At 42.1% G+C, this 19,349-nt stretch overlaps 1 protein-coding gene across 1 annotated transcript in view; it reads right to left on the reverse strand.

The window, feature by feature from the left end:
- The window catches only part of LOC142760426 (speedy protein E1-like), a 104,655-nt gene that overhangs the window by 74,911 nt on the left and 10,395 nt on the right, over nucleotides 1-19,349 (reverse strand). The window contains exons 3-4 of the mRNA XM_075863615.1: nucleotides 13,684-13,766; nucleotides 11,534-11,674 (exon numbers count right to left, since the gene is read on the reverse strand). Coding sequence (XP_075719730.1) covers nucleotides 11,534-11,674; nucleotides 13,684-13,766 — 224 coding nt within the window. The remainder of the gene's footprint in view (nucleotides 1-11,533; nucleotides 11,675-13,683; nucleotides 13,767-19,349) is intronic.

The following is a 19,349-nucleotide window of genomic DNA, read 5'->3' on the forward strand; positions in this document are numbered from 1 at the left end:
TTTGTATGTATGTATGCATGTATGTATGTTTGCATGAATGTATGTTTGCATGTATGTATGTTTGCATGAATGTATGTTTGCATGTATGTATGTTGTCATGTATGTATGTTGTCATGTATGTATGTATGTATGTATGTTGTCATGTATGTATGTATATATGTGCATGTATGTTTGTATGTATATTTGCATGTATGTATGTTTGCATGTGTGTATGTTTGCATGTATGTATGTATGTATGTTGGCATGTATGTATATATGTGCATGTATATTTGCATGTATATATTTGCATGTATGTATGTATGTTTGCATGAATGTATGTATGTTTGCATTTTATGTACGTTTGCATGTATGTATGTATGTATGTTTGCATGTATGTATGTATGTATGTATGTCGTCATGTATGTATGTCGTCATGTATGTATGTTGTCATGCATGTATATATGTGCATGTTTGTATGTATATTTGCATGTATATATTTGCATGTATGTATGTTTGCATTTATGTATGTTTGCATGAATGTATATTTGCATGTATGTATGTTGTCATGTATGTATGTTGTCATGTATGTTGGCATGTATGTATACATGTTTATATGTATATTTGCATGTATATATTTGTATGTATGTATGTATGTATGTTTGCATGTATGTATGTATGTTGTCATGTATGTTTGCATGTTTTTATTTTTGCATGTATGTTTGCATGTATGTTTATATATATGTGCATGTATGTAATTATGTTTGCATGTATTTATGTATGCATGTATATTTGTGCATGCTTGTATATATGTATGCATGTATCTTTGCATGTTTGTATGTATGGTTTCATGTGTGTGTGTATGTATGATAGTTTGCATGTATGTATGTGTGTATGTTTGTATATATGTATGTATGTATGTATGTTTGCATGTATGTTTGTTTGTATATATGTCTGTATGGCCATGTATGATACTGTCTGCTGGCGCCCTGTATCTAAGTCAACTTCGCGGCAGGCTTCTATACATGGTATAACAGTCAGTATCACACATTAAACTGAGTCTAAGCCTACGACATGTTTTATTTCATTTTTTTTTTTTTTTACAGGTTTGGTGTTTGGACTACGTCGGTTTCGAGGACTACTTCGATGACGTTTTTTTTTTCTACAATAAAATGGTTAATGAGGGTTGTGTTTGGGGTGCTTTATTTCAATAAAATATTTTATCTATATCTTTGTCTTTTTCTTTTCAAATTTTATTACTACCACTTTAGTAATGGCTGCTGTCTGAGTGACAACATCCATTACTAAGGCGCGGCTTAGTGTTAGCCGGTGCAGAGGCTAACACTAACCACCATTATTACCCCGGTACCCACCACCACCAGGGGTGCCGGGAAGAGCCAGGTACGATCCAGTACCCGACCATCTGTTGTGATGGTCGGGCTCTGGGGCGGCCGCAGGGCCAAAAACAGTGGACCTTCCCACCCTTGTAATGCTAGGCTGCTGCTGCTGTGTTGTATCTGGCTGGTTATAAAAGTGGGGGGGACCCCACGTAATTTTTTTAAATAATTATTATTATTTTTTTTTTTAAAAAGACATGGTGTTCCACCCAATTTATCATAACCAGCCACAAACAACACAGTGTTATTAGCCTGGGAATGCCAGACTGCTGCGGTCTTGTTTATGGCTGATTATTAAAAATGTGGGGGACCCGTCTATTGTTAAATTTGTTAAATTAAAAAAAAAACGACGTAGCGTCCCCATTTTTATAACCAGCCCGATACAACACAGCAGCAGCCTAGCATTACAAGGGTGGGTAGGTCCACTGTTTTTGGCCCTTCCCAGCTCTTCCCGGCACCCCTGGTGGTGGTGGGTACCGGGGTAATAATGGGTGGTTAGTGCTAGCCTCTGCACCGGCTAACACTAAGTACCGCCTTAATAATGGACACTGTCAATCAGCCAACTGCCATTATCTAGGCACTAATAAAGTTTAAAAAAAAACACAAAGACAATTCTTTTTTATTGAAATAAGAAATCCCCAACAAAACCCTCGTTAACCATTTTATTAAAATGTGAAAAAACGTAGATCTACGCAGTAGTCCAACGAATCGAAGACGTAGTCCAATCGGTACATCAAAATCTGCAACAACATAAAAAAACAATTATCAATGTGAACAATAACAATACTTCTACTCACCTACACACATATATACACGCACACACAAACAAACAACCATACACAAACACACACATATACACAAACACACACATATACACAAATACACACATATATACACACACACATAAACACACACCCATATACACACATATACACAAACACACACATATACAAAAACACACACACACAAACATCTACACACAAACATATACACAAATACACCCATATATACACCCACATATACACAAACACACCCATATATATACAAACACACATAAACACACATATACACAAACACACATATAAAAACAAAAACAGACAAAGACACATACCCAAACACACACACTCTTTCTTTTAAATGCTGCTGGGGAACCCGCTCGATCCACTATATAAGGCTGCGCTATAGTGCAGCATTTAAAAGAAACAGGATCCTGACCTGTCCATAGAGTTTAAGGCAGCACAGAGTATTTCAGGAGATGAGCGTGCAGATTCAGTGCTGCTGTGAACTCTGCTCTTACCATTACGTAGCTCTCAGTCTGTTACCTCTCCTCCACTCCTGTCCTCAAGAACACCTTCACATGATTGGCAAGTCACCACGTAATGGTAAGAGCAGATTTCACAGGTGCACAGAGTATTTCAGGAGATAAGCGTGCGGATCTTGTGCGGGGTGGTGACTTGCCAATCATGTGAAGGTGTTATTGAGGACAGGAGTGGAGGAGAGGTAACAGACTGAGCTACGTAATGGTAAGAGCAGAGTTCACAGCAGCACAGAATCTGCACGCTCCTCTCCTGAAATATTCTGTGCTGCTGTGAACTCTGCTCTTACCATTACGTAGCTCTCAGTCTGTTACCTCTCCTCCACTCCCATGTGAGCGCTGCAGCCAATCACGGGCTGCAGAGGCCTCTGCAGCCAATCACAGGCTGCAGAGGCCTCTGCAGCCAATCACAGGCTGCCGCGTCAGAAAAGAAGGTTGGACTGGAGGAAGAAGAGGGACTCGTCACCAAGACAACGACCGGGTACGTATGAAATGCTTTTTATTTTATTTTTAATCAGCAGCCTCTTTTCTCTATCAGTGATTGATAGAGATAAGTGGCTGCCGGTTTGTATAATATTTTTGACCGGGTTCGGTCAAAACGGGTTCGGCCGAACACGGTGAAGTTCGGATTCGCTGCAAACCGAACTTTTCCGGAAGTTCGGACCGAAACCGGGTTCGGTTGTCCCGGTTCACTCATCTCTAGTCACAATATAAGTTATATTTAGAAATAACCGGAAAGAGGAAGCAGAGCCAGAAGCAAGTAAGGAAGGCCAGCAGGAAGGTTAACAATAATTTTGCAGTTTTTAATTTGTTTGTTTTTTTGTACTGAATGGTTGCTTTTTAACCAGTAAGCAGCAGCTCCAATGTGCGTCTAGCTGTGGTGTATTTACGTTGCTCAGCAGTCTCATGCTGCAATCTAGCACATCTTGACGTCACGCTCACAACGTCATAAGCGTTAACTCTAATGTTTAAAACTCTATAGAACTAATGACGAAGCTCTTTATAATGTTTATATATATTTATTTTTTCTTTTACTTAATAATTTTTATTATTGCTAAATGTCCAAAGCGCTGAAGAGCGATCCCAGTGACACCAACTGCTGTGTCTGGATAGGGCAGAGGGAGCGGCTCAGCTTCAGTGTGTGGTAAGCACTTGTGAGCTTGATGCCCCCCTGCTGTAGAGAAGACTGCAAAGGTAAGTGTAAAATGAATAAATGGGTTACATATAGAACTAGAATAATATTTACACACAGGGGTGTAACTACATTGTGCTGGGCCCCATGCCACACTTTTGAATAGCCTCATCCACCTTAAGCATGGACCCCAGAACAGACATAAAAATGTAAACTGATGTACTCCCCACTACTCGCTCCTCTTGCCTTCATGGCCTGGTACACAAGGCCCACTGCCACATCCGGCCGGGCAGCATTAGTAAATTATATAAGACGCAGCATACACCATCCTAACGCCTCGTTAAATACGTTGATCCAATTTTAAGTGGGGCTCGCCCATTCCAGGTCGACCCACCCCGCCCCCCGGTGACCACAATTGTTATGCCACTGTTTTAACAACCTTTTTCTCCTTTGCTCTTATGCATCTATTTTTGATCATAGATGGGGTTTTAAGATTGTACCAAAACAAATCCTGTATCTTCTATTTTGTTTAAGTGAACCTGTTGGCCTGTTAATGTTGCCCTAGCTGCGGGCAGTATGATATAGTGACAGGTGATTAAACTAAACTATGTGTTACTCTAAAGTGCTGTGACATTTTAGAGAAATCATAGCTTTAGCACTGGCATGTGTCCATTGTTAGGGCAGCATGAGTGTGCTAAAAGGTTCCTATTAAAGGGGTTTCCAGTCCTTAAAAATTGATGGCCTATCCTCAAGTTAGGCCATCAATAGCTTTAGGGTCGGTCCGAGCGCTGCTTCCCATACATTTCTTCTTGCTCACTGTGAATCGTCGACACGGATATAGCGTTTATTCACAGTATTGCAGCCCTCTCCCAATGTGTGAAGGCTGCAATACTCTGAATTGCACTACATCTGTGTCGACGATTCTCAGAGAGCAAGTAGAAATGAAGGGGAAGCAGCGCTCGTACAAGCGCTGCACTCCCTTCAAAACAGCTGATCGGCGGGGGTCCCGGTATTTGGACCCCGACCCATCAGCTATTGATGGTCTATCCTTCCGGTACCATCGGCAAGATGGCGCCGGCCCAGCTTCCGGCTCAGACGCTGAGCGGGCGTCATCAGCAGTTTGGTTGTGTGTTGCCGTTGTTTGACCTGCCCCAGTCCCGCCCCCTATAGCACACTGCGCATGTCCGGGATCCCTGTACGCGTCGGGGACCAGGATGTGCGCTACAGCGCTGGGGGCTGGAAGTGGGGCATGCCTCACTTCCGGTTTCGGCAACAGACATTCGCCGGAATCTCAGTGCACAGAGAAAACGAGCAAGTACACCTGGGTCTGATCCTAGTTAAAGCTTGACTGCATTTAGACACTATGCACTCCTTGAGGAAGCACACCGCGAAATGCGCGTTGGGGTCCTTTGCATGGTATCCTGACTTCCATGAGCACTAATATGGGTAAGGTTTTTTGAAGGGGAGGGGGGGGGGATACTATCCATCTGTGACCTACTGTCTCTTTCATATAAGTGTTTGAAATTTATTTGACTACTATGTCCATAACTAATTGATATTATATGATGATTCAGTGTTCACCGATTTTCCCACCACCCATCCTCCATACTCCTTTTTAGGATATATTACATATTCCCATAAATGATACAGGGAGTCCGCCTCCCATGTTTACTGGAACACTATAGAGTCTTCTTGTCCTTTTTGTACCTTTTTTAAACGGTTTGTCCAAATTTATGTGATCAATAAAGATTGTTATTTTTTATACATATATGGCTTCTATGCTCCGTCCTGTCTCTTTTGTTTAAATGTTTTTTAATTCACAGCCCAATTCAAATAAATTTTGTGAAAAAAACTGTGAGGTCTAAATGGTCACAACACCCATAAAATAATTCCTTGAGGGGTTTAGTTTCCAAAATGGGATCACTTCTGGTGGGTTTCCATTGCTTTGATACCTCTGGGGCTCTGCAAATGCAACATGGCACCCGAAAACCGATCCAGCAAAATCTGGACTTCAAAGAACACATAGCGCTCCTTTCCTTCTGAGCCCTCCCGTGGGCACAAACAGCAGTTTATAGCCACCAATGTGGTATTGCCGAACTCAGGACAAATTGGGCAACAAAATGAGATAATTTATTCCTTGTGAAAACAAGAAATTTTGAGCCAAAACTACATCTTATTGGAAAACATTTCATTTTTTTTTAAATTCCCAGCCCAATTCAAATAAATTCTGTGAAAAAACTGTGGGGTCTAAATGGTCACAACACCCATAAATGTATTCCTTGAGGGGTCTAGTTTTCAAAATTGGGTCACTTCTGGTGGCTTTCCATTGCTTTGATACCTCTGGGGTTCTGCAAATGCGACATGGCACCCGAAAACCAATCCAGCAAAATCTGCACTCCAAAGAACACACAGCGCTCTTTCTCTTCTGAGGCCTACCATGGGCCCAAATGGCAGTTTATCACCACAAATGGGGTATTGCACTCAGGAGAAATTGGGCAACAAAATGGGGTATTGTAATGTCGGGGTAGGGAGACAGACAGGTGAGCCCTAATCTACCCGCCACTCAGTCCCCGCCTACTTGCAACGACCCGCCGTAGGTGACGGGGTACTACTGGGCGACGGTCCCTACACTCAATAGGTGCATGACAGACAAACAGACAAGGGTACAAAGAAGCCGGGGATTATACCTGGAGGCAAAACACAAGCAGGATCTTCCTCCGAAGGAGGGCTGGCCATGAAGCTATGCGGCAGTGCATCAGCCTTAATATTTTTAGACCCAGCCCTATAGGTGACCAAAAAGTTGAATCTGGTAAAAAATAACGCCCATCGAGCTTGTCTCGGGTTTAGCCTCCGGGCAGATTCTAGGAAAACCAGATTCTTGTGGTCGGTAAGGACCGTTACCTGGTGCCTAGCCCCCTCCAGGTAGTGGCGCCACTCTTCAAATGCCAATTTAATGGCTAAGAGTTTGCGGTTGCCAATATCATAGTTACTCTCAGTGGGCGAAAACTTCCTGGAGAAGTAGGCACAGGGACGGAGATGGGTGAGGGACCTGGTACCCTGGCACAAGACAGCCCCCACTCCCACCTCGGACGCGTCAACCTCCATGATAAATGGCTCCATTTGGTTGGGCTGAACCAGCACAGGGGCCGAGATAAAGCACTTCTTAAGGACCTCAAAAGCCTGGACAGCCTCAGGAGGCCAGTGGAGGAGATCAGCACCTTTGCGAGTGAGATCCGTAAGAGGCTTAGCGATGACCGAGAAGTTAGCAATAAATCTCCTGTAATAATTAGCGAACCCCAGGAAGCACTGTAACGCCTTCAGGGAGGCAGGTTGGACCCATTCCGCCACAGCCTGAACCTTGGCGGGGTCCATGCGGAATTCATGAGTGAGGATTTGACCCAAAAATGGTATCTCCTGTACCCCAAACACACATTTTTCGGTCTTAGCAAACAGTTTGTTTTCCCGAAGGGCCTGGAGCACCTTCCTGACATGCTCAATGTGGGAGGACCAGTCCTTGGAAAACACAAATATGTCATCAAGGTACACTACAAGAAATACCCCCAGGTAGTCTCTTAAAATCTCATTTATGAAATTCTGGAAGACCGCGGGAGCATTACACAACCCAAAGGGCATGACGAGGTATTCGAAATGACCTTCGGGCGTGTTAAACGCAGTCTTCCACTCATCCCCCTCTTTGATGCGGATAAGGTTATAAGCCCCCCGTAGATCAAACTTAGAGAACCATTGGGCCCTCTGAACCTGATTGAAGAGATCAGGAATCAAAGGAAGGGGATACTGGTTCCTTACAGTGACCTTATTCAAGTTTCGGTAGTCAATGCATGGCCTAAGACCACCATCCTTCTTCCCTACGAAGAAGAAGCCAGCACCTACCGGAGAAGTAGAGGGGCGAATGTAACCCTTGGCCAGGCATTCCTGGATATACTCTCTCATGGCTTCACGTTCGGGACAAGAGAGATTAAATATCCTACCCTTAGGGAGCTTAGCTCCTGGTACCAAATTAATTGCGCAATCGTATTCTCTATGAGGAGAATGGGAAGTTGCCCACGGGAACACCGTGAGCAACAAGCGAGGTGAACGAGCCGAGTCAAACCAGGAGATGAGCGAGGTACAAAAACGCAGAGCAGAAGAGTGGTCAGTAAAGCCAAGGTTAATAACAAGCAGAGGGTCAGTAGTTCAAAAAGCTGCAGCAGGGCCAGGAAACCAGCAGAGAAGAATCACAAGCAAAGGAGGAACAGGAAAGGCAGGTATAAATAGACAGAGGGCGGGAGCTAGCTCCGTCTGGCCAGGTTGTGATAGGCTCTCCCACTCCTAAGCCTGCCATCCTGAGTGGTGGAAGATGGAGTCAGTCTCACAGACTTAGAAGCAGGTGCAGACTGATTACCTATGGGCGTTGACACAGAAGCTGTGTCTGGCAGATCCTTTACAGGTATTTTGTTTCCTGTAAAAATAAGAAATTTTGATGAAAAATTATATTTTATTGGAAAAAATTTCATTTTTTTTATTTCACAGCCCAAGTCAAATACGTGGAATCTGGACAATACATATTTAGTAGTGTTTCTCTGGTAAAACCTTCTGTGTTACAGAAAAAAAATGGAATAAAATTGAAATTCAGCAAGAAAAATGAAATGTGCAAATTTCACCTCCACCCTGCTTTAATTCCTGTGAAACGCCTGAAGGGTTAAAAAACTTTCTAAATGCTGTTTTGAATACTTTGAGGGGTCTAGTTTTTAAAATGGGGTGTTTTATAGGGGTTTCTGATACATAGGCCCCTCAAAGTTAATTCAGAACTGAACAGGAACCTTAAAAAAAAGGTTTTTGAAATTTTCTTAAAAATATGAGAAATTGCTGTTTATGTTCTAAGCCTTGTAACGTCCAAGAAAAATAAAAGAATGTTAAAAAAACGATGCCAATCTAAAGTAGACATATGGGAAATGTGAACTAGCAACTATTTTGGGTGGTATAACCATCTGTTTTACAAGCGGATGCATTTAAATTCAGAAAAATGTAATTTTTTTCTACATTTTCTCTAAATTTTGCAATTTTTCACAAATAAACACTGAATATATTGACCAAATTTTACCACTAACATAAAGCCCAATGTCTCACGAGAAAACAATCTCAGAATCGCTTGGATAGGTTTAAGCATTCCAAAGTTATTACCATGCAAGATCACGCTGTGCTGTGAGTACAGCTGAACATGAATGAAGAGAAGTGTATGACTCTTTTAAAAAAATAAAACTGATGTTATCTACAATACAGCAACTATCAGATTAGGTAGGAGATAGGGCACATATAAACTGGTGACAGAGTCTCTTTAAGGTTAATATCAAAGCTTTTCACCTAATTTTTTTGAAGTGTGACCTGGGATATTTTCTTGTTAATAAGATGAGTATTTGGTGTAAAAATAAAACCAGATGATCCCTGCATATAGAGTCAAACTACCATCACTATAGATATAAGGATTATTGTTAATACTTGGCTGTAAGTCACTGACTGTCGGAAGTCTAAACACATGGACATCACTAAATGATGAGTTTCCCTCCTTGTAAAGCTTTGCCGGGCCTTTACTGCAGCCGCCCTCAGTTTGGTTTTCAAAATTGGGACAATGTGTCTATCACTATATCGGGGGAAACTGTGCCTGTCAATATATTTGGGGGACACAGTGATTAACACAATATCTGGGGGCGCTTTGACTGTTAGTATATTTTGAACACTGTGGCTGTCACTAAATCTGTGGACACTGTGGCTGTCATTGTATTTCAAGACACTGTGCCTGTCACTGCATTTGATGACACAGTGGCTGTCATTAGATTTAGGCACACTGTGGCTGTCACTGTATTTGGGTATCTAATATAGTTTATAACCCCCGCCCCTCTCTGTTGGTATCTCTAAGGGTATGTTCACACGGCCTATTTTCAGACATAATTTGGGCATTTTACGCCTCGAATTAGGCATGAAAAGACGGCTCCAATACGTCTGCAAACATCTGCCCATTGCTTGCAATGGGTCTTATGATGTTCTGTTCAGACGAGGTGTAATTTTACGCGTCGCTGTCAAAAGACGGTATGTAAAATTACGCCCGCATCAAAGAAGTGCAGGACACTTCTTGGGCCGTTTTTGGAGCCGTTTTTCATTGACTCCATGAAGAACAGCTCCAATTACGTCTGTAAAAGACGCCGCGAAAAACGCGAGTACATGCAAAAGCCCCTGAAATTCAGGAGCTGTTTTCACCTGAAAACAGCTCCATAATTTCAGACGTATTTTGCGTTGTCGTGTAAACATACCCTAACACTGAAAGAAAGGAGGGGAGAGCAGATAATGTCAGTCCCGAGGCAGCAGTGAGCTGTCAGATCTATGACAAAAGCAGCAGCACAGCCAGCTATGTATAGGAATTGCACAGACTCTAGAGCAACAAAATGGTAGAACATTTTAAATAAAGACTATTTAGAAAGTTCTTAAATTTTACAATTTAACCAACGCCCACCCATGAACCTTACATTCAATAAATGCATTTCTTCATTGATTTGTAAATGTCTTCTTTCCTGTAGACTTCTGCTGATGCCTCTCCTGAATGTCGATGATGAGCGGACGTCCTTCACATAGTGTCAGTAAATTCTCCAGTGCGATCAGAAGGGAGGACATTATCACAAACCCATCACACAGACCACCATATGTCGCTTTCATACAAGAAATGACTCAGACAACGTAAGGAGTGTTAAACTATGTGAATTTTATTGTTGTGTGTATGTGTGTGTGTTGGGATGGTGTGTTAACTCCCATCACTCACAAAGAGCGTAGAGCGACACTCAGGACAGGCAAAACCCCCAGTGGAGGAAACCTGCAGGGAAACCATGGCCGCTGTACTGTCCTTCCTCTGACATACTAAGAGAGGTTAACGCTATATAACGTATGTGCGCGTGTACAGTATACATGTGTATATGTGGATTCCCCCATACAAGGAATAGAGCCAGAAAATGTAAAAAGTGACTGTGTTACTATGTGCATTGTGTCAGTGAGTATGATTGTGTATAGTTATGTATGTGTGTGTGTAAGTATTAGTGTGTATGTATTTATTATGTGTTTTTGTGTGCGTGCATGCATGTGTTATACATTACCTGCTCCTCATGTTTGGTCATCCATCATGGTCTTCATCTCTCTTGTGGATCAGGCAGCAGAACCTCCTGGGTGGGAATAGAGGTACAAGAGAAAACGTTCAGCAACATGTGGATTAGAAGATCCATTACTGCATTTTACTTCGCACTTTTGTGATCATTTTTTCCTACCTACTTCTTTATAACACCAACATTTTACTTACCAGCGTTATTATTAGTCAGGGACCTCAATCGGTGTCTCCGGGTCCACTGCTGTGTCTATCCGGCTAATGATGTTTCCTTCCACTTTCCACATGCACGGATGCAAAATGATGTTTCTACAACGGGCACAGGACAGCGCGCTCTTCCATGGGCCTCGGGTGTAAAACTCCTCTTTATTTCTCCTTGATGCACGTATGGCCCAGCTGTGATGGATTTGCCTGTTTCTCATCCATGCCCAGTGGAAAGGGTCTTGTGCCATGATCTAAAATGGAATAGTAAATGAGGTAAAATTGGCTTCTCATCACAGACTCTTAATCAAAGACGGCATTTGTTCTGTTTTTTATTACAGACCAGATCACATGTGGTCCGGGCCACCCACGCTCTAAAGTCCATCCGGCAGAGCAACTGGTCGCGTTGGTGATGCAGCTCTTCTGTCTTCATTTCCCAGTCACTTCCTAAGGCCCACGCGTAGATCTCGTCTCTGAAGTCCTCGTCCTCCTTGAACTGGTTCGCTAGAAATCTGAAAAAAATAATAATTTATTAATGACACATGGAAGAGCAGAGCACTGTATACTTATATATCTCAATGTAAAGGAAACTTGTGTTACTATAAATGATAGCGATGGTGTCCAAGGATGTTAGAATGACCCCTCCCCCCAAAGTCAGAAGGCTACATAGTGTAATCTATAGGTTTGATATTTTGTCTTTTGGATATTAAAATGTTAAAATATTTTTATTTTACTGCTAAAACATGACCATAATTGTTTTGTAACCTATAAGGGATAAAGCTAATGTAAAGCGAATAGGGCCACAATCAGGAATTTCTGGGCCCCATACAGCCAAAGATATTGGGTCCCCCCTTCATTACCGTGGGTGGGTAACGGAAAGTGGGGCGCTCACGTTTGTACGTTATATGCAGTAACTGATTTTGTTCAAGTTATAGGGAACGAAACCATGAAGCAGTCAGTGACCAGTTGATACCCTGGATTTTATTGAATTCAGCCAAAACATATGGCACACAATGGGATACGTCGCCTGGGGAACGGTATCCATATCCGTATCCATAAATGAACAGATACGTCAGGGTATTTATCTGGGCCAAAGTCCACGGGCAGACTGCTTGTGATGCTCTGCCTGGGGACTCCGGCATTGGGAAGCCCCTGACATTGCAGCTTTTTCACCACAAAAATTGCAACATCTGCTATTTGTTGCGGGTTTTACCTCCCCATTAAATCCAATTGGGAAAACTCTCAACAGAAAAGCAGCAATTCCAAAGCATAAATTGACATGCTGCGGATTAAAAAAACGCACCGCAGGTCAATTTATGAACTGTTTTTCTGTATATTTTTAGTCAGCGTATGGATGAGATTTGTTCAAATCTCATCCACTCTGCTGCTGCTACTGTATTACGCTACGGATTTTCCAAAATGAAATCCATTGTGGAAAATCCGTAGTGTTTATGCTACGTGTGAATTTACCTTTACAGATTTTGCTAAGGATTCGCAGCAAATTAACCCTTTGCATTGTAAAGGGTGAAATGTGTGCCAATTTTGCAACATAATAGGCATGCTGCTGATTTAACAATCAGCAGAATGCCCTAAAGCCCATGCAGATTTTTTTTCTGCTGCATGTGAATGCGGATTTGAAAACCCCATTCACATAAATTGTATTGTAATTTGTAGTGGATTTTCAGTGTGCAACAGCACCAAAAATAGGAGACATAGGCATTGACAGAACGCTCGTTGCCGATAATTGCCCCGTGTAAACAGGGCAGCGAACACAAGATGAACGATCATCTACTGGTCGTATCCTTTTAAATAAGTGAAATATTATCGTTGTCGGCAGCACATCTCCCTGTGTAAATGATAATAACGTATGGGTACGAGGGATCCAAGTAACGACCACTCGTCTCCATCCATAGCTCCGTGTGACAGGAGCAAACGGGCCTTAATTAACGATGTCTCGTTGAACAGCGCTGGCTGCACCTTACGATTATCTGCCGGTAAAACGGCCTTTAGGGTCTATTCACACAGTGCAGTCAAATGCAATTTTTTGCAAAATCTCAGCAAAAACTTGATTTAACTGCTCTGTGAAAATATAGCCTAAAAGCACAGTTTTTTTCATGTTTTGTTCCATTATTATTTTCATGTAATTTTTGTAATTGCGGCACAAATAAGGCAGTTTTGCCGCAATTTTTAAATGTCTGGTGGGCGGCTCTCTCCACACGGAGCTGCTTTCATGCTTCTCATGCAGCAGCTTCCCCTACTGTCCTCTCGGAGTCCCAGCGTTACAGTTACTTACAAGGAAGGAACTGAAGGGTCCGTTCCTTTCTCCAAGTAACTAACGCTGGGGCCCTGATAGAAATGTTTACAGTTACTAAGACGCGGGCAGACCCCTTTTTTTTCAGCATTGTGGCCGGGCCCCTGACTGCCGTACCAGCTGTACTGCCCTGATGGTGACCCTGAAAACACATGATCCACAACTACTTGAGAGTATTCCTTCAAACATGTGATACGTGAATATACTCACAGGGATGCAAAGAAATTCTCTCTATATTCCTCGGTACGCAGTCCGGCTCTCTTGAAATACACGAGGACCATGGCCAGCAGATACTAGTGGAAGAAGACAAGAAGTTAGAATTTGGAGATAGAGAAATGGTCTCTTCTTATGTCTTATCTTTATGTGGTGATTCTTTTATATGTTTATTAATGTCAGTCCATAATCCTAACACATAAATCACAGGATTATCCTCCTTGTTCTGACTGTAATATTATTATCTTACCAAGGATGTAGATGTAAAGTAGAATATCCCGTAATGCCACATAAACCCTTTTATTCAAATCTGATCTTTCTTGTCAGTCATGTCTATATCTGGCTGATTGTCTATTTGTTTTGTCATTATAAAATTACCTTGTCCGAAATCCTCAAACAGATGTCCTTGGCCAAAAACAGCTGGATGTGCTCATCATCTACGAAAAAAGTTTATTTCAAATTCTTTAAATGCAAAATAGTTTATATACAAAGAATTAAAGGTTAAGTAAATGCTTAACCCCTTAATGACCGCCGATTAGCCTTTTCAAGGCGGTCATTAGTGGGCTTTATTCTGATGCAATAGCCGTTTCACGGCGCTGCATTAGGATAAATAAACAGAGCAGGGAGCCGTTAAATCTCCCTGCTCTCAGCTGCCAGATGTAGCTGAGAGCTGGGGCAACCCTGCTCGAATGTGTGAGATCAATATTAGTATCGATCTCACCCGTTTAACCCCTCAGATGTGGCGCTAAAGAGCGTGCACCGCATCTGAGTGGTTTTGGAGAGAGGGAGGGAGCTCCCTCTCATCCCACCGGCACCCGGCGATAAGATCGCCGAGTGTCTGTGTCTCCGATGGCAGCCGGGGGCCTAATAAAGACCCCCAGGTCTGCCTGTAGTGAATACCTTTTAGGTCATGCCAGAGGCATGTCCTAGCAGATGCCTGTCCGTTTTAAACAGACAGGCAGTAATACACTGCAATACAAAAGTATTGCAGTGTATTATAAAAGCGATCGGATGATCGCATAGTAAAGTCCCCTAGTGGGACAAGTGAAAAACAAAAGTTGAATAAAGTTAATTTAAAAAAAATGTGAAAAAAAATTAAATTAAAAACACACTTTTTCCCCTTACAAAATGCTTTACTATTAAAAAAAAACAAAATGAAGCAAATAAGTTACACATATTTGATATCGCCACATCCGTAACGACCCCGACTATAAAGCTATTACATTGTTTAACCCGCACGGTGAACGCCGTAAAAAATAAAATAAAAAACAATGGACAAATTGCTGTTTTCTGTGAATCCTGACTTAAAAACACGATAAAAAGTGATCAAAAAGTCGCATCTACTCCAAAATGGTACCAATAAAAACTACAAGTCGTCCCGCAAAAAACAAGCCCTCATACAACTGCATCGGCGGAACAATAAAAAAGTTATGGCTCTTCAAATATGGAGACACAAAAACAAATAATTTTGAAAAAAAAGTGTTTTTACTGTGTAAGTAGTAAAACATAAAAAATCTATACAAATTTGGTATCGTTGCAATCGTAACAACCCGCTGAATATAGTTATTTGTAATTTATACCACACGGTAAACGGCGTAGATTTAGGACGCAAAAAAGATGGGCAAAATTTTAGGTTTTCTTCTACCCCCCCCCCCCAAAACAAAGTTAATAAAAGTTAATCAATAAATTATATGTACCCCAAAATGGTGCTATTAAAAAATACAACTTGTCCCGTAAAAAACAAGACCTTATACAGCTATGTCGACGCAAAAATAAAAAGTTTATAGTTCTTCGAATGTGACGATGGAAAATATTGCTTGGTCATTAGGGCCCAGAATGCAAGCAGGGAGAAGGGATAAACAACGGCCCCTTTGTTGCTTACCCAGGCATAGCACCATATATATGGTTGTGGCTATGTCTGATACTGCAAATCAGTCCCATTCACTTTATTGGGACTGAGCAGCAGTGAAATGCAGTACCAGGCACAGCCACAACTATATGTATGGCGCTGTGCTTGAGTAAACAGTAAAGGATTTATTAGGGTATGTTCACACGCTTAACAAAAAACGTATCAAAATACGGAGCTGTTTTGAAGGGAAAACAGCCCCTGATTTTCAGATGTTTTTTGAGCAACTCGCGTTTTTAGCAGCGTTTTTCGCAGCTTTTTCGCAGCATTTTTTACGGCCGTTTTTGGAGCTGTTTTCATTGGAGTCTATGAGAAAACGGCTCCAATAACGTCCCAAGAAGTGTCCTGCACATCTTTTGACGAGGCTGTAATTTTATGAGCCGTCTTTTGACAGTGACACGTAAAATTACAGGTCGTCGGCACAGTACATCGTAAAGACCATTGAAAGTAATGGGCAGATGTTTGCCGACGTATTGGAGGCGTTTTTTCAGACATAATTCGAGGCGCAAAACACCTCCATTACTTCTGAAAATAGGTCGTGTGAACCCATCCTAAGGCTGGGTTCACACGTAGCGGAATTGCACTTGAATTCCGCTGCGGACACTACGCAGCGTTAATCCGCAGCGGAGCCGTTTCTCCATTGACTTTCATTTTTATTTAGCAGTGTTCGTTTAGACGATGCGTAAAATTCCGCTGCGGAGCATAGGCTGCGGTGCGGAATTTGGTGTCCGCAGCATGCTCTGTCTGTTGCGGACCAGTGGCGGACTGGTTTCGGACTCATGGCGGAATTTCTCCATTGACTTCAATGGAGATTCGAATTTCCGCAATAAAGTCTGCAGCTGTCATGCACATGTTATGTGTGGTGCGGATGCGTCTTGCTTTTTTAACTTGACATTTCTTCATTCTGGCTGGACCTATGTATTTCTAGGTCTGCAGCCAGACTGAGGAAGTCAATGGGGCTCCCAAAATGACGGGAGCGTTGCTAGGAGACGTCAGTAAATAGTCACTGTCCAGGGTGCTGAAAGAGTTAAGCGATCGGCAGTAACTGTTTCTGCACCCGGGACAGTGACTACCGATCACAATATACAGCAACCTGTAAAAAAAATATAAGTTCATACTTACCGAGAAGTCCCTGCTTCTGTCTCCAGTCCGGCCTCCCAGGATGACGTTTCAGTCTAAGTGACGGCTGCAGCCAATCACAGGCTGCAGCCAATCACAGGCCAATAACAGGCTGCAGCGGTCACATGGACTGCCGCGTCATCCAGGGAGGTCGGGCTGGATGCAGAAAAAGGGACGCGTCACCAAGACAACGGCCGGTAAGTATGAAATTCTTTTACTTTCGCTAGGGAAAGTGCTGTCCCTTCTCTCTATCATGCACTGATAGGGAGAAGGGAAGCACTTTTACCGCAGTCCGCAGCAGCTAGTCCGCATCAATTTACTGCACATTTTGGGCAGATCCGCCGCAGAATCTGCAACGCAGATTCTGTGCGGCATTGATGCGGACAGTTGCGGAGGAAATCCGCCACGTGTGGGCATGCCCTAACACTCGCTGGAACACTGCAGCTCCTTTACTTTGCTTACTATAGTGGTGCCAGGAGCCAGACCCTCACTGATAAAATATTGATGGCTTATGTTTAGAATAAGTTGTCATATGTTTGTACATGAGAATAAATGTAAATCACACTTTGTGTGATCAAATTCCCCCTCCCCTCCTATCGGACAATACATCAAAATAATAAAATAAAAATGTACTCACCTCAACGCTCCACTTCGCTTCTCCCCACTTAGGCTCTCCCTGCGGACCACAGCTCGTACAAGGCACTGGCGCAGAGCGTTGTATGTGACGCAGCACTGAGGTAGTTGAGTGCTGCATCACATATATGGCCCTGTATGTTGTATGAGCCGCAGCATGCTGAGAGGGCATAGGGAGAAGATGAGCGGTGAGCATATATATATTTATCTTATGTCCGATCCTGGGAGAAAAGGGATAGGGCTGCGGTCACGTTCGCACACCCTGTGAGTGCAATTGTTACGCCACGATTGTGGTGAATGGCCAGCTGAAAGATGCGGCAAGATTATTATGAGAAATTAGCTTCTTATTAAATGTGTGGCATCCTACTCCAGCGAACTGTTTACTAAGACCGGGGTATGAAACGTCAGTCCTAATAAATCCCCCTCGTTGTGTCTGGTCAGAATCATTGGAAGGTGCAGTGAATCTTACCGAGGAGATTGTAGAAAGCAGTCCGTTCTTCTGGCTGCAGGGTATGCTCCTTCCTCCTCTTCCGGCACTCGTCTATCATGTAGGTCAGCGAACTGTCATAGAAGAAATAGTTATTACAGTCAGCAGTCCAATGTAAAAATATAAAATCTTTATTTTCATGATCGAAAAGGTCCATTTTGTAAATCATTTGGGGTACAGAATTACATAAGAGTACAGAAAGTATAAATGCAGCGTACATATAAAGAACTGCTGTGAAAGCCAATATTCCCACGCAGGAGAGCAGTCTACATGACTCCAGGCCCCCTACGAAGAGGACGGATTCAACAGCCGCATAAGAGTACAGAGAACGAAGAGAAAGTTACAAAAAAAAAAGAAATAGAGGAGGGTGAGGAGCAGATTAAAGTGAGTGGGGTGTCCCACCATGACATCCCGCAAAGTAAAGAGCGCTACTCAGGCTGCCGCGCAGTACTCAGCTCTCGTATAATGTCTTTATAGGAGTCAGAACCCTGAAAAGCAATCCAAGGAGTCCATGTTTGGCGAAGAAATAGATATTACAGTCAGCCGTCCAATGTAAAAATATAAAATACAGACAATTATGTGCTAATAAGTTTACAATGAAATGAATAAATGACAGGGAAATCTTAGTAAAATCCATGTTTAAGAACATTTCCTCGTGGTCTGTCTCTGGGGTTAGTGCTCTCACCTCTCAGAGCATTAGTTAACCCCTTAATGACCAGCCTATTTTAGACCTTAATGACTAAGCTATTTTTTACGTTTTTCAATCGTCGCATTCCAAGAGCTATAACTCTTTTATTTTTGCGTCTACATAGCTGTATAAGGTCTTGTTTTTTGCGGGACAAGTTGTATTTTTTAATAGCACCATTTTGAGGTACATATTATTTATTGATTAACTTTTATTATCTTTTTTTTGGGGGGGAATAGAAAAAAATCTGAAATGTCGCCACTTTTTTTGCGACCTAAGTCTACGCCGTTTACCGTGTAGTATAAATAACACAATAACTTTATTCAGCGGGTTGTTACGATTGCAACGATACACAATTTGTATAGTTTTTGTATGTTTTACTACTTTTACACAGTAAAAACGCTTTTCTTTTTCAAAATTATTTATTTTTGCATCTCCATATTTGAAGAGCCGTAACGTTTTTATTTTTTCGCCGATGCGGTTGTATGAGGGCTTTTTTTTGGCGGGACGACTTGTCGTTTTTATTGGTACCATTTTGGAGTAGATGCGACTTTTTGATTACTTTTTAATCACATTTTTTTTAAAGTCAGGATTCACAGAAAACAGCAATTTTTCTGCCGTTTTCTTATTTAATTTTCACCGTGCGGGTTAAGTAATGTAATAGCTTTATAGTCGGGGCGATACCAAATATGTGTAACTTTTTTACTTTATTTTGGTTTTTTAATAGTAAAGCAGTTTGTAAGGGGAAAAAGTGGGTTTTTCACTTTTTTTTCACATTTTTTTTTTATTAACTTTATGAAACTTTTTTTTAAAACTTTTTTACTAGTCCCACT

This window comes from Rhinoderma darwinii, chromosome 4, assembly GCF_050947455.1.
Source record: "Rhinoderma darwinii isolate aRhiDar2 chromosome 4, aRhiDar2.hap1, whole genome shotgun sequence".
Lineage (NCBI taxonomy): Eukaryota > Metazoa > Chordata > Amphibia > Anura > Rhinodermatidae > Rhinoderma > Rhinoderma darwinii.